The sequence below is a fragment of the Dasypus novemcinctus genome, chromosome 4, assembly GCF_030445035.2.
Source record: "Dasypus novemcinctus isolate mDasNov1 chromosome 4, mDasNov1.1.hap2, whole genome shotgun sequence".
In the NCBI taxonomy this organism is placed as follows: Eukaryota; Metazoa; Chordata; class Mammalia; order Cingulata; family Dasypodidae; genus Dasypus; species Dasypus novemcinctus.
Window position 1 is genome coordinate 58458201 of NC_080676.1, and position 16485 is coordinate 58474685.

Genomic DNA, 16485 nt, shown 5'->3' on the forward strand with positions numbered 1-16485 from the left:
ATGATAAACAACTTTAATAGGGCCTACTTTCATCTAATAAATATGTGAATACTTCTATTTGCCATCCCGAAATGTAAGTGCTAGGCTTCAAGCCATTTTTGTCTTGAGGAAAGTAACTTCTCTTTTGGTGATGGGCCTCCCCCTCCAACATTGTCCCAATTCATGAATCTCAACTGTGGTATTTACTGTCTCTGACTATGATGTTCAGGTTTACTGATCTTTTTTGATAGTCTGATTCTGACCTCCAGTACACCTAATTTTCTTCTTTCCTCTCTCCAAGTACTGATTTCTAAATTTCTCATTCCAGCCTAAATACTAGACTTTTAAACTCCTAATTGCTTGGTAGTTTGGTTCTGATATTACTGATTTTGCATTGAACCCTGATACAGATTGTTTTACTATAATGATTCCCTTAAAAAGAATCATTTTCCCTGATAGATACTGGTTTTCTCTTTTGGCAGAGTTGGACTGCCTACAAAATGGGGTTCCCAAGTGGAAACGTGGATGGCATTAAATTGCACCAGTGTCTTCCAGTATACTGACCATACATAGCAAATTAGTTTGAAAAAATAAAGCCTTTTGTCCCACTCTATATTGAGGAACAGAGATAGCTAAGGCTTAGTACTCTCATCATTAGTATCCCATTTTTGGATGTACCACAATTTATTTACTCCATCTCTTAATGATGGAAATTTAGGTTGTTTTTAGTTTTTTTGCCATTGAAATAATACTCATTGAATAATCATGTACTTTGTCTTTTCATACATACACTGGTACTTTATAATGTGTATTTGTTATTTTAGTCTATGCTGTAAAAATTGCCTTCCAGTTTATACTTTAACTAAAAATATGTAAGTGCCTATTTCTCCACTCCTTTTCCAAAACAGTATATTAAGTTTTTGTAAATCATGACACTCTGGCAAGTGAACATGGTATCTTGTAGCATAATTTTGCATCTCTCTTACTAAGTTTGAAAGCCATTTGTAGGTTTTTGTTTTTGTGTTCTGCAATTCATTTATCTCTAATGTATCAGAATTCTGATTGTAAGAAATAGAAGCCAGCTCACCAGCTCAAACAAAATTGGGAGATGTATTAAAAGCTATAGGGGGAAACGGACTTGGCCCAGTGGTTAGGGCGTCCATCTGCCACATGGGAGGTCTGTGGTTCAAATCCCAGGTCACCTTTACCGGTCTGGAGCTGGCCCATGCGCAGTGCTGATGCACACAAGGAGTGCCGTGCCATGCAGGGGTGTCCCCTGTGTAGGGGAGCCCCACGCACAAGGAGTGTGCCCTGTAAGGAGAGCCGCCCGCACGAAAGAAAGTGCAGCCTGCCTAAGAATGGCGCCACCCACACAGAGAGCTGACACAACAAGATGACTCAACAAAGAGAGACACAGATTCCCTTGCCACTGACAACAACAGAAGGGGACAAAGAAACAAGACGCAGCAAATAGACACAGAGAACAGACAACCGGGGTGGGGGGGGGAGAAATTAATTAATTAATTAATTTTTTTAAAAAAGATATAGGGGCCAGAACTTGAGGGCAAAAATTCAACAAAATTGCAGAGAAGCCAAAAGTTCAATGGCTTTTCAACTGGCCACTGAAAAGCCATTGATACCCAAACTATGCACTTTCTTTACCTCTCATTGCTGCTTTTCTCTGCATGTCTTCATCATTCTCTCTCAGTAGTCTGGCTGAATATAGTTCCTCTTTGTTTTGGGGTTTGTATATTACAAGTTAGTTCTCAGAGAGTCTGAGTCTTTCCCTCTCTTGGAAAGAGATACTCTTATTTAGCCAGACATCCTTCTCTGGGCAGTTACCTATGGCCATGGGAGTAGGATCGTGTAGCAAAAATTGATGACTGAAAACCCCATCCTATGCATTGGGTTGAGCTGACAACCTGGTAGTGACTATTAATAGTAAGTTAAGATTTTTTTCTTTTGTTTTTTTTTTTTTCTAACGTGGGCTGGTAGGAGTAATTTATGATAGTTGGAGAAAATTTGGAGAATGATACAAGCAAAAAATATCACCTGTATTCCTACCTTCAATTGACAATACTGTTAACATTTGACTTTCTCTTTCTCTTTTTTTCTCTATGAATGTATTATTTCCTTCCCAGAGTTGGAATATATTTTATTATCTGGTTTTGTCACTGAACATTTGGCAAACATATGTCCATGGCATGAAATCTACTATAATATACCATAACCATCTCACATTTAAGCTACTTCTAATTTTTCAACATTAAGTGAGATGAATACCTTAATGGGTAAATATTTAAGCATGTCTGTGGTTAGTTCCTGAGGATAAATTCTTAGATAATTGCTCTTTTAAAAATAAACATTTTGAGTCCTTTGATCAGTTTAGCCCTTTCCTTATAAAAGAAGCCAGACTACCTATTGTAGTTTCAAGTGGAAAACCTCTCCACACAAGTTCATACTGTGCCCTCACCAAATAGAAGGCCATCTGGTTGACATGAGCCTCTTAAAAGATCATTTGTATTGGTGAGTTTGCCATGATCCCCTAGGCCCAGAAACATTTTTCATATGCAGTTAGAATAGATCAAACTATTAGGGGTAAATTTAACATTAACTAAGAAAGATTGATTAACACAGTTACCTTCTAGTATGTATAAATATTTATTTGCAATAAGAAATGGAACTGTCAAGCAGACTAGAAATTTCAAATCTGTCTACCCAACATATCCTCCTACTATGGGTAGTTACCACAGGGCTGGGGACACCAAAGATTCAGTTTGTTTAGTGAGCTTGAATCCAAACAAACGGACTTGGTGTATGTAGATATTTAGGTGTAGAGTCCTCTCAGCTAAATTAGCTTGAGGTAGTCTTACCAACCATAGAAATACTTTTGTCAAAAAACAGTAATGTTCAAGTTAGCATAGCTAAGACTCTCTCTCCCTTAGAAAATAACTTCAACGGGCACAGCAAATGTTTGCTTCTGTAGTTATTATTTGTTCATTCATTCAGCCATGGATGCGTTCAGGCATTTCTTTACTTATTGCTTCTAGGGCTGGCTAATCCCCTCTTTTGATATATAAATTCTTTTATTCAGATAAATAATAGGTTGAGTTTTGTGCCTGTCATATAGACTAGAAAGCGTTTTCATCTATTTAAGGCTTAAAGTCTCATATTTCTTCTGTAATCCATTATTTTGGCTTACAGTTTGATTTTCAGATATATTTGAGTTTTGGAGTGATGAAAAGACTATCACTAATCACTTCTCCTCTCTTTCAACTTCCCACTGTATGGAAACACACTGCCTTTTGTATTGTGTTTTATATTATATTCAGTATTCTTCCCATTAGCCACGATTGGACCCCTTTTTGTCAATGGAAGTTTGGCATTTCACTTGTCTGGCATATTTGACATTGATAAGTAGGTCTGTTATTTCAGCCAGCAATTCCTATATTTCACGTTTTGAGATTCTTAAGTGTTAGGTAAATGCTGCCTGAACTTGATAATTAATACACATGATTTGTTGATTTGGTTTAGAATAGCCTGTGTATTTATCAGTCGAGTAAGTAAATTATATGACTTTTTAATTTGATCTTTTCTCGAATTTATGATAAAAGAGGTTAAAGTTTTTGGTGGTTTTTGTTTTGTTTTGTTTTGTTTTTTAATATTTACCATTGTAAAAAGGATAATTTGGTTGTTACACTTTCCTGGGAACAAATGGTAAAACTTAATACCAAAATCACAAATATTTTTCATATAAGCAGAAAATCACTTAGTAGAATTTTTATTTTAAAGAATTAATGAAATAAAGAAACTCACTCTCAAAATAGATTGCATGGATATTCAGACTCTTATTTGTCCTAAGCCATCAGCTTTACTGCCTTTTGTTCCAGTTGCCATTATCAGCTGGAATAACTTAACTTCCTTTAAGGCAATCAGCTCCCTAAGTATTTTTCCACCCTCAACAAGTAATTGTTTTATTGTGCTAACAGTCTCTAATGAGTATACCAGGCTTGTATCTAATTAAGTTAAAAGCCATTTGGCTGCAAATAGGACCTTCAATACAGGTAAAAAACTACTAGATCCTTTTGGATAAGTACATTTTCCAGTAGACACTGAAGTGATCGTGATCCTCAGTTTAATGGGACTAAAGGTTTTAGTGATTTGCTTTCTGTGCTGCTTTCTATTCCAGGTTACAAAAGCAATTCATGTTTATTAGGCAAAGATGTCTTGAGTAAGGCAAGCTAGTTCAAACAAGAGGCAAAATGGACAACAAAAATAAAATGCTATAAGGAAAAGTATAAAACTAAATGTTGTAATAATTACCATGGATGTTATGTTAAAAATATTAGAAGTGATTTTACCTCAGTAACAGTATTTAACAATTTTTGTTGTTATCACTCATTAAGTCTTTGAGGAATGTCACATTTCTTAAGGTATTTTGAGTACGATTTTAGGAAGTTATACCTCTATGGGAAGAATAAGTGAGTAGTTATATTACTAAAGTGTCTGGTGCTATATTCCATTTTTAGTATTTGAGTGCTTCTGATAATGTTTCACTATATACTAGATTAGGGTTTTATGATTTGCTGGGTTCTTAACAGTAATTTTTGTTGCATCTTGTTAGAGGTTCCCTCTTACTAGGTTTGCAATAATTAACAAGCTGTGACTCAGTTCCTATAGACATGCATTGAGGAAAGACAAGCCCACCCCCTTAAGCCTTCGAACAAAGAAACCCACATGGAAACAGGAGTAAAGGGAGATAAAGACCCTTACTCCTGCAGATCAAAGCAACATCTGCTCCTCTAGCATTCCAAGAAAACCTAACCCCCTAACCTACTACCCTCTAGCCACACAAGGGAAAATTTTCACCCCTAGGGCTTCCTATTGGCCCCTGCACCTCTTTCAGACCCTCAGCCCCCTCCCACTGACTATCGTTTCCCCGCCTAGGAATGTACTGTATAAATTCAAATCCCCCCTTTCCAGAAGCAGGCTGAAGTCTTTTTTCAGACCCCCACCATGCCTGTGGGGGGGCTGAAGTCTATTCTTCAGACCCTCTCTATTGGGAGAGCTTCCCAATAAACTTTCTGCCTGCAGTCAGTCTCCATGTCCCAGTGAATGCCGTTTTTCTCCAACATACCTATGAACAAAATTTTTTCAAGTATGTATTTATGATTTTATAATGATTAAGATATGCCTAGCATGGAATTAGATGAATGATTCAGTTAGTAGAAATAACTCTGAGTAAATGAAGCTAAAATATAGCCACCAATGTTAAGGAGGCATACTAGTATTGCATATTTTATTTTTTTTTGTAGTGTAATTATACAACATCACACTAAAAACTATAATTCAGTGTTTTGATGTAGTCTTTTTGCCCTCCAAATTTAAGTAAGAGAATTGTTGACATTTTGTATGTGTGTATGAAACTTAACACTGTAGCAACCATAAAATATAATTACAGGACTTTTTCATTTAGATCATTTTTTTTTTTTAATTTAAAAGCCAAAGAACTGGGTAGAGATGTAGCTCAAGTAGTTGAGTGCCAGCTTCCAATGTATGAGGTCCTGGGTTTGATCCCTGTTAACTCCTGAAAAAAAAAAAAAAAAGCCAAAGAATTTTTAAAATTCCAGAAGTATCCATTGAGTATTATGAACAAAAAAAATCTTGGATAAGCTGTTAGTTTTTTCCACTCCCGAGCTTAAATTTAAACTTAATATTGATTAACGTAAGCTTTAGGAATCCCTTAGTACTATTAAAAGTTGTGTTTTCCATTCTGAAAATAGCCCATGCTTATTATAGTTTTAAAAATCTTTAATATGGAAAGCGGGGCGCTCATCATCCAGAGAAAACCATCATTAGCATTTTTGTATACTTTTTCCATATATAAACTATATAATTTTCAGTTTTTACATGGTTGTGATCATATATTATATACAATTTTCATCTTGCTTTTTTTCCTTTAACATCCTTTATTATAAACTCTGTTAATATTTTTAATGACTGTCCAATATTTTGAATGAAATACCTTAATTTGCTTAACTTTGTATTTTAAAAAATAATTTCTGAGCGAATATATATATTCCTTTAAAGGGTACTTAAATTATACAATGAATTAGTTTTCTAAAATTAACAAGCTGATGAAAAAGCACTGGTTTCCTACATTTAGAAAAAGTGCATTATCTTATTTTGTGTGATTATGCATATCTGAATTGTTACACAACTGCATTTGAAAGTCATCCTAAAATTATCAGAGTTCCAGTTGAGTTAGGTAGGGTCTTTGGACTACTTTACAGATTTTAAGTCAAAACCCAATTGTGGGGGGAAGCGGATCTGGCCCAATGGATAGGGCATCTGCCTACCACATGGGAGGTCCAAGGTTCAAACCCAGGGCCTCCTGACCCATGTGATGAGATGGCCCACGTACGGTGCTGATGTGCACGGGGAGTGCCGTGCCACACAGGTGTGTCCCCTGCATAGGGGAGCCCCATGCGCAAGGAGTGTGCCCCGTAAGGAGAGCGGCCAGCACATAAAGAGTGCAACCTGCCCAGGAGTGGCACAGCACACACAGAGAGCTGATGCAACAAAGAGAGACACAGATTCCCGGTGCCACTGACAAGAATAAAAGCAGACACAGAAAGCAAACAACTTAGGAAGGGGGGCAGGAAAGGGGAGAGAAATAAAAATTAATTAATTTAAAAAAAAAAAAACCGTATGGGGGAATGGAGGTGGCTAAAGCCATTGGGCGCCTCCCTCCCACATGGGAGGTCCTGGGTTCTGTTGTAGGTATCTCCTTAAAAAAAGCAAAGGCAAGCAGAAAACAAGCGTAAACAATAGCAAGGACGGTAGGGGATAAATAAATTAAAATGAATTTAAAAATTTATTTTAAAACCCTATAGGAGTTGTCCATGAAAAAATGATGTTGCAAACTCCTTTGTAAATGTTCTTAAAGTAAGCAATTGCTAGCCTTTGTTTGGCACATAAACAGAGAATAAATTGAACTGTTTGCTTTAAAATAGTGTTTTACCTTCTTTATGATCTTGCTATATTGTTAGGGTTTTAAGCAATCTTGAGTGTATTTTCATTTAATATTCATACATTCTTTTAATTATTTTAGGTCAACTGGCTACTCTGAGGTGATAGTTGTTGTTGGAGGATGTGAGCGAGTTGGAGGATTTAATCTTCCGTACACTGAGTGCTATGATCCTGTAACAGGAGAATGGAAATCTTTGGCCAAGCTTCCAGAATTTACCAAATCAGAGTATGCAGTCTGTGCTCTAAGGAATGACATTCTTGTTTCAGGTAAATGAAGAATTACTTCACTAGCTACTTTTATTTTGAACTACAGCATGGCTGTCTTAAACAAAAACAGTATCTTAAAAGATAGGGAGGTGAATGTGGCTCAAGTGATTGGGCTCCCATCTACCACATGGGGAGTCCCGGGTTTGGTTCCCGGGGCCTCCTAGTGAAGGTGATCTGGCCTGTGCTGTGGAGAGCTGGCCCGTGCCACAGTGAGCTGGCCCACTCCGCAAGCCAACACAACAAGATAACACACACTAAAAAGAGAGACACAGACGAAAGACAATGAGAGACATAGCAAACCAGGGAGCTGAGGTGGTTCAAGTGATTGGGTGCCTCTCTCCACATTGGGGATTGGTTCCCAGTGCCTCCTAAAGAGAAAGGAGAAGAGAAGAAAAGCAGACACAGAAGAATGCACAGCAAATGGACAGAGAGTAGACAGTGAGCACAGGTGGGGGTGGGGGTGGAGGGTGGAATAAATAAAATAAATCTTAAAAAAAAAGATAGTGAAATATGGATATGCCCACTTTAGTCATATAGTTTTATACAACCAATAAAACTGAGAATGACTTTATGCTCAAAGAAACAGACACAAGATTACACAGATTGATTTACAAAAGACCCATCAGAAAATGCCTTTAATCATGTATTTTAATACATATAAAATAAACTATAAATTTCAAAACTTTTACTTGTTTACTTTGTTTTAAAGAACAAAGTAAAGTATATAAAGTCAGAAGTACTCATAGAATTAAACATCTCTAATCTACCCATGGTTTCTGAATTTCTCCCCCAAAATTTATAAAATAGGATTTTCTTTAAAATTCTCAACTTGAACTTGTTTATAATGTGTGATATGTAACCTCTAAAATTGAATGAATGATAAAATGACAGACTTAATACAAAGTATAACTATAATATCCGTGATCTAAAGCCTGTGTATATATTTTTTTTTATTTTACCAACCCTGCAGATTAATATGTTACTACACACTGCACAATATAATAATACAAACTTTATTTTGCACGGTAGCATGTTTTTTAGAAAATGTGTGATTTAAAACATCTTTTTAGAGTACTTCTGTTGTTTGGCTGCTTCTACTGTCTGACTCCTAGATTAATAATTTTATATAATTGTAAAATTCATATTCTGGATCTTATTAGTTTGGGCCTATAATCATTATTTCTTAAGATAATAATCGGCAGTTTAAATCTACTCTGTGGAGCTATTTCCATCAAGCTTTAAGAGTTAAAGTACTTGTTTCATTTATTGAACTGAATTCTCAGATTCTTGGATTAGGAGAATAAATTCCATGTTTTTATTACCTATGCAGTATAGTTCCTTTTTTGATAGATTTATATTATTTTATGTACATTGTTTTACATTTAAAGGTGGAAGAATCAATAGCCGTGATGTCTGGATTTATAACTCACAGTTAAATATTTGGATCAGAGTTGCCTCTCTAAATAAAGGCAGATGGCGTCACAAAATGGCTGTCCTCCTTGGTAAAGTAAGAAAAATCACTTTTTATTACTATTACAGGTACATTTCCAAAATAAATACCACAGCTGAGTCCTTCATTTTATTCTCCCTTAGGGTATTTTGGATTCAAATTTTATTTCCTTCCATTTCTATCCTCAGTAGATAAACTAGAGATATAAACAATTTGACACTGTACTTTTAAATAGATATTTTGTTGTCCCAATTTGGAATTTGTGGCAGTGCAGCACATTTCTCTTCTCATTCACCACTGGAATCTAAATGCCTAAGAAGCCTTCACTGGAAAAATAAGTTACATCAAGTATAAAAACAGACCAATGTCTAATCCAAACCTTTCCATTTACTGACTTTGGCAGTTAAGCATAATATGTTTGTCTGGAGTGATGTTACATAAATATATATATATTTTATAAGTAGAGAGAAAACAAATTTAAAATAATTATTAAGGTAAAGCCATCAACATTTCAAAGAAAACTTTTTATTGACTGCAGCTAAATAAATATTATTAAAAAATATATAATTTGGGTTCAGAATCATCACTTGTCCTTAGGAACCTGAGAACCACTGTAGACTAGTGGTTTTTCATACTCTTCTAATGTACCTACACCATCTTTTTAAAAAATTAAATTTGATATAAATTCATTACATAAAACAGATAAAAATATAACACTTGGGGAGTGGATGTACCTCAAGTGGTTGAGAGTCCCCAGTACCTCCTAAAAACAAAAGACAAATGAAAAAACCAACACTCTGGGTTCAATGCCCAGTACCTCCTGAAAAAATTTACAGAGCTTATACTCAGAAGTAACTTGGGGTCTTTAGCATCTCCCAGCTGCTGTCTTTACCAGCTTACCCAAAACCACCTCAAATTACTTCAAATTAATGAGCAATCAAAGTAAAAGTAGCATACTTGCTTGAAAATGTAGCTTTGACTGGTGCCCTAGCACTCCTTTCTAAAAAGGTCGCTGCCTCTTAGTCCCTTCTGTGCAGATATTTTAGAGTCACTAATGAAAAACAGAATTGCACTAGATGAAGCAAAGATTGTGGCCTGGGACCTTCACACCTCACGTCAGTCTTCCTCCACCTGGGTTCCCACAGTGACTTTTTGAAACTTCTGTACCACAGAATACTAGCGTTTCTCAAAGCACAGTTTAAGAGTTACTTTTAATTCCTAAAGACCTTGATCTGTTGACAAGGCAAATGAAATAACGCAGACTGGGTAGACCTTGAGATAGAGGTACTGGAAATAAAATGTTAATAGACTCTTTTCTAAAACGACTGGTTTGTTAGTACCTACTATATTATATTTGGTTTTGGTGTCTGTGCCTCAAGAATGATAAAATATTACTGGAAAGGTAAAATAATCAAGGGGTTGGAAGATGCTGATGTCTCACTAATATTTTTTTAATTTAGTCTGGACATACAAGGGCAAATGAAAGACTGATGTCACAAAAACCATTTATAGGTTGGGTAAATACAGATATATTTGACAAATGTTAGTATAACTTGACTTGAAGGTATCCAAAATTCAGAAGCACTAAATCAAGAAATAAAAGGAACCATTCCTATCTTATAGAACAAGTCCTGCATTCATGGAAAGTATTACTTTAAAAATTACAATAGGGGAGTAGATGAGCAGATGTGGCTCAAGCAGTTGAGCACCTGTTTCCCATTGGGAGGTCCTGGGTTCAGTTCCCAGTCCCTCCTGGAAACAAGCAAACAAACAAGGAGGCCAACTTGGGAGAGCCAATGTGGCTCAGTGGTTGAATGCCGGCATCCCACGTACGAGGTTCTTGGATCAATCGCCAGCCCCAGTACCTCAAGGGGAAAAAAATTATAGGCTGAATTTAAAAACCTATAAAATTATGTAAATTTGTAAATGTTCTCTATTTAGAAAACCTAAGGTGGTTTGGAATATAGAATCTTAGAGCAGGTAGGAATCTTAGATCACTAATGTAACATTCTCAGTTTATAAAGAAACCAACTCCCAAAAGAGATCATCACTCACAAAAGCTCAGATACCCAAGGACTTTTATCTTGATGCTCATGATAGATATTTTAAATTCATGCATGAAGGGGAATAGTATTAAAGTTTTGCTAATTAACTCTTTTTGAGCATCTCTAGATACTGAACTGGAGCCAAGTGTCCCATTTGTTAGTCATTTGAAACTAGGATCTTGGGCTAAAGAAGCATCCTTCAATAATTCTTAAAGAGCAGTGTACTTTAAAGGGCAGTGCTTCTCAAACATTTCCGTGCACACAAATCACCTGTGGTTCTTGTAGGTGTGGGGCGAGACCTGATAGTCTGCATTTCCAACCAGCCCCCAGATGATGTCCATCCTGCTGGTCCACAGACCGTGCTTTGAATATCAACAGAATACCTTAGGGAACCTTTTTTTTTTTTTTAAGTTTACTGAGTTCATTCTCAGACTGAGGTGGAGCTCAGGAATCTAATTTTTTTTCAGCTCCCCAGGAAATTTTGATGCAGTAGGTCCATGGTGATTATGAATTTTTAAGTTGATTTTTAAAAATTTCTTATATAAAATTTTCTTTTTTAAGTTGGTTTTAATTCAGTAATTAAATTAGTATAGACTTTTCTTATTTATAACACACTGCATCAGGATCAGCAGCAAATGTCAGGGATTTAGACATCATAACTGAGGATCGAAACACAGAAACCCAATCCTATAGAAATTAGAGATAGCAACCAAGTAACTAAGATTGAGAATGCAACACTGAAGAATAAGAGAAGATCCAATTGCCAAAGCTGAGTTTTAAAAAAGAGCTTAGTTATTAAAACCAAAGTACACTGATTCTGCACACCACTTCAAAAAAATATAGTATCAGAAGCATGGCAGACTTGCTAAACTGTCTGAATAATCACTGGCCAGAATTTCCTCCTCAGAACATATAAACATTACAAAACCTGGAGAAGTGCCCCATGTGTTGCTAGGAGTTAAATAACTGGAGCTATGAGATTTGCAGAGCAACTGTAGGTACAGAACTTGGCACATCATTAAGAAGGAGCTAATATGAAAAATGTAGTCAAAAGAGTGATAAATTAAGCAATTTTCAAATCTGGGGTTTAGTTTTTTAAGTATCTACTGTGATTCTAGGCACTTTGGGGTAGATACCAGAGGAAGTCAAAAGAAAATTATAAAAAGAAGTTGATATTTGTCCACAAGCAGTTTACAGTTTAGTTGCAGACATAAAATATAAACATGAAGAGAGGGGTAATATTGAAAGGTACTAGACTTCAGATTTCCTTCTGTAAAAAGTATACAATAATAGAAACTAATTATAACGGTTCTTGTGAGAATTCAATGAATTAATAAATGTAAAATACTTAGAACAGTGCCTGTAGTAAGCTCTCAATAAATATGTAAACTATATTATGACACTAAAATAAAGCCAAATTATTGATATAAATATTAAATATATAAATATAAGCAGGTTATGAAAAGAAGAGAACATCTTAGCTGTATAATTAAGAGCCTGGATTTATGTGATAGGTACTATTATTTTCCTGCTTTTTAAATTTGCGGAAATTAAGGCTGAATTTCAGAGAGGGGTAGGTGCGCTGCCCAAGGTCTTATGTTGCTTAGCAGAGATGGATATGAACCCTGGTTCTTCTGACTTCAAAGCCCTTAATTGCTACATTGTGCAGCAGGTTCACACCACTTAGCTGCATGACCTTGACTAAATTACTTAATCTCTCTAAACTGCATGGTGTTGGGGACATAAACCCAACAGACAGAGCATTTTAACATAACTCGATACAGGCATGATAGTATAGAAGCATAGGCTGCTGTGGAAATTTGGAGGAGCACAGAAAGGTAAATGGACAGTCATGAAGGACAAGATAGGAAGTTTGGCCTTGATCCTTAGCTTTCATTACTGAAACATTAAAGGGAGTTGATGTGTTTTGTTTAGGAAGTTTAACCTGGTTTTGATTTAGAGAGCACATGAGTGAAGATGAGTAATTGAGAGGTATGAAATGATATGGACCTGAAGTAGGGTAGTGGCAATAGGAAATGAAAGGGCAAACAGATATGAGAGATGCTGTAAAAGACTCGAGGACTTAATAGTTAGATATTGAGGGAGGAATTGATAATGACCATCCATTAAAAGAAATGTAGATGTTAAGCTTGAGGTTAAAAGGTTAAGGCTAAGAGGTTAAAACTTCTTTAGGTTAAAAGTTTCTTGTACATCCCATGGTACTTAATGGATTATGCTGCATATTTATGCATTTAATAAATGACTGCTGATAATATACATTTCATAAATGGTTCACCTTTCATGTAAAGATATTAACTTGCCCTACTGTTCTCAGATTTATGAAAAATAAATGTGCATGAAAGTTCTTGAAATATTTAGTTTAGAGTTCATTCTGTGTCAGATATTTTTCTAGGTACTGTAGGACTTAAAGAGAGTAATAATATAGGCCCTACCTTCAAGGATCTTACAGTCTAATAATTTACCTAATATTTTAGTTTTATAGCTTTATTACTATATAGTAATCAAAATATTTTCATCCTAGGTGGATATGAGCATTTAAGCTAAATCGTTTATTTTCAGTACCAGTGATAGCAAATTGGTTCTTGGAGGATGAAAAAAAAAGTACTTTTTCAATGTATATATATATTCAATACATAAACAAATATACAGTATATCTATAGTATTAAAATTTCACTGGTAGGGGAGACTGTTGGGGGAAAATGTCTAAAAAGATTCCTTGTAGGTGGGGGAGTGGTTAATGAAAAATAGGTTGAGAAACACTGGGATAAATATATTGCAATCATTATATTATAGTTATCAAGGACTTTTTAAAGGGCAAGAAATTCCTTAATTTTATAACCAACTAGTCAAAATTCAGACTTTTGATAATTAAGATTTTTTTGTGTTTTTCAAATATAGGTATATGTTGTTGGAGGTTATGATGGGCAAAACAGACTTAGCAGCGTAGAATGTTATGATTCCTTTTCAAATCGATGGACTGAAGTTGCTCCCCTTAAGGAAGCAGTGAGTTCTCCTGCAGTAACTAGCAGTGTGGGCAAATTGTTTGTGATTGGTGGAGGACCTGATGATAATACTTGTTCTGATAAGGTAAGCGATGTTCTCTTAAAGAAATTATGAATGATACATACAAGAAGGGTGATACAGATGACTTATCAAATAGGTAGCTACATCTCTTAATGTGAGACTTTAAAAAAAATGGTCAGATACTATATACTTTTGGGGAAAAACATTGAATCTCTAGTTGCTTAACCAAGGCTATAATATATAACAATTATTATAAAACAAATTACTATAAAAAGTATGATCCAATCTTTTCAAAATTTAATTTTAATGTCCCTTGAAATTTTATACCAAATAAACTGTACTGCTATAGGGTTACAGAATCTAAAAATTATTCCCCCAAAACACACTTGAAAAGTGAATTAGCAAAGGTTGAGATAGAATAACTAATAATACTCCTTCCATTTTCTATATGCTGTAAACTAATTTTTAGAAGAGAAAAAGGGAGACCTCTGTAGTCTAAGTAGAGCATGAGCAAATTTTCAGCAAGTCGTTGAACTGAGACAAAAGAACATATGCCATCCTAATATCTCAGGAAGTCCCATGTTTAGCCTGGAAGCAAATGGCTAATGTCTAATTGGTTTAGCAGTAGTTAACTGAATTTTGTCAATCAACTAATTGTTTTTCTAAATTACTTGATTTAATTTAAAATAATACGATCAAACGTTATTCATTTAGAATTTATTAACTCAGAATTTGTGATAATTCATAGTATACTACATTGAGAATAATTTAAGTTCTTATGAATAAAGGACTTCCTAAAAGTATAAAGAAATTATGTGCATATTGAGGCATAGTTATTCTACATAACACAGCAATTTTTTTAAAATGTAGACTGTTAATTTTAGTGGAAATAAGTAAAGCAAACCTGATAATCATGTGTTTGCTGCTCTATTCTGCTTATAGTAATAAACTTGCATTTCTTTTGAGATGTTTCATAATTCAGATATTTCACTGTCAGGCTAACCTCTTAATTCTCTAAATTAATGGGGTTTTGATTTAATTGTACATGTTTCTATTTATTAGTTATCTTTTTATTAAGTAAGTCTGCATTTTGTTTAGAAATTTTAATTAACTCTTTCTCTACACTATTAGGTTCAATCATATGATCCAGAAACCAACTCTTGGCTACTTCGTGCAGCTATCCCAATTGCCAAGAGGTGTATAACAGCCGTATCCTTAAACAACTTGATCTATGTTGCTGGTGGACTGACCAAGGCCATATACTGTTATGATCCAGTTGAAGATTACTGGATGCATGTACAGAATACATTCAGCCGGCAGGTAATAACATACAACAGTTCTAAATAAAAATCAACCTAAAAGGACCAGTACATAATCATTATTAATATATTGGAATTTCACTATTAAAGTATATCGTGTATGCTTTAAAAATTTTGTTTTTTTTAAACTCCACATGAAATATAGAGTATCCTGTTTTAAAATCCTTCTGAGGAATTGCTTTATTGAAATAACTTAATTTTATCATCCTATGGTGTGGTATCCTTTGCATTTGGGCTCATTGTTTTTATTTATTTAGCCTTTTTCAAAAGTCTTATCCCCTCTCTCTTGCATATTTCAAAAGAAAAGAAATGCTCCCAAACTGGTTTCTTTCCTTCTCTGGTTAAAGGCTAGGTAATTTGCTGGGTTTTGTTATAAAGGAAATGGCTGAATTTAAGGTCTCCTTTATCCGAACACTCTACCCTGATAACCTCCTCCCCCATTCATCCTTTTGATTCATGACTGTACTCTCCTTTTCACCACCAAAATGCTTGAAAGAGGTTATACTTGTTAACTCTGATGCTGGAGATCTGGCTTTACCCATACCGCTCTGGAGACGATGTGCTCTTAAAGGTCACTACTCATAGTCTCCTCAATCTCCTTCATATTCTCTTGTTTTTCCTGAATGATCTCATGTACTTCTCATTACTGATAACTCAATTTTTTTTTTAAGATTTATTTATTTATTTCTCTCCCCTCCCCCCCCCCACCCCAGTTGTCTGTTTTCTGTGTCTATTTGCTGCGTGGTCTTTGTCCTCTTCTGTTGTTGTCAGTGGCACGGGAATCTGTGTTTCTTTTTGTTGTGTCTGTTGTTGCGTCAGCTCTCCGTGTGTGTGCACCATTCCTGGGCAGGCTGCTCTTTCTTTTGCACTGGGTGGCTCTCCTTACAGGGCACACTCCTTGCGTGTGGGGCTCCCCTACGAGGGGGACACCCCTGCGTGGCATGGCACGGCATGCCTTGCACGCATCAGCACTGCTCATGGGCCAGCTCCACACGGGTCAAGGAGGCCTGGGGTTTGAACCGCGGACCTCCCATGTGGTAGATGGATGCCCTAACCACTGGGCCAAGTCCACCGCATCAAATTTTTACCTCCATCAAATTCTGTCCCCTGAGGTCCAGACTCAAATTCATAACTGACTTTTTGAACAGAACTCAGCTTCTTTCCCAAACCTACCTGTTTTGTTATAATGATACAAATTTAATTTCTTACATTTTTATTAGTTTCTTTTAAGTTGAACCAATCTTGTATGTCTGTTCTGTGTCCTCAGAGTTTTCCTATTTTCTTCCTCTTTTCTATTCTACTGTTCCTGCTTTTGTACAAGTCCTTATCAGTTCTTGCCTAAACTAAA

At 35.6% G+C, this 16485-nt stretch overlaps 1 protein-coding gene across 11 annotated transcripts in view; it reads left to right on the plus strand.

The window, feature by feature from the left end:
• KLHL24 (kelch like family member 24) overlaps positions 1-16485 on the plus strand; it is a 48815-nt gene that overhangs the window by 19099 nt on the left and 13231 nt on the right. For all 11 annotated transcript variants that reach the window (XM_004464595.5, XM_004464598.5, XM_004464592.5 and 8 more), the window contains 4 exons: positions 7094-7278; positions 8667-8785; positions 13693-13881; positions 14950-15138. In XM_004464595.5, the coding sequence (XP_004464652.2) occupies positions 7094-7278; positions 8667-8785; positions 13693-13881; positions 14950-15138 (682 nt within the window). The remainder of the gene's footprint in view (positions 1-7093; positions 7279-8666; positions 8786-13692; positions 13882-14949; positions 15139-16485) is intronic.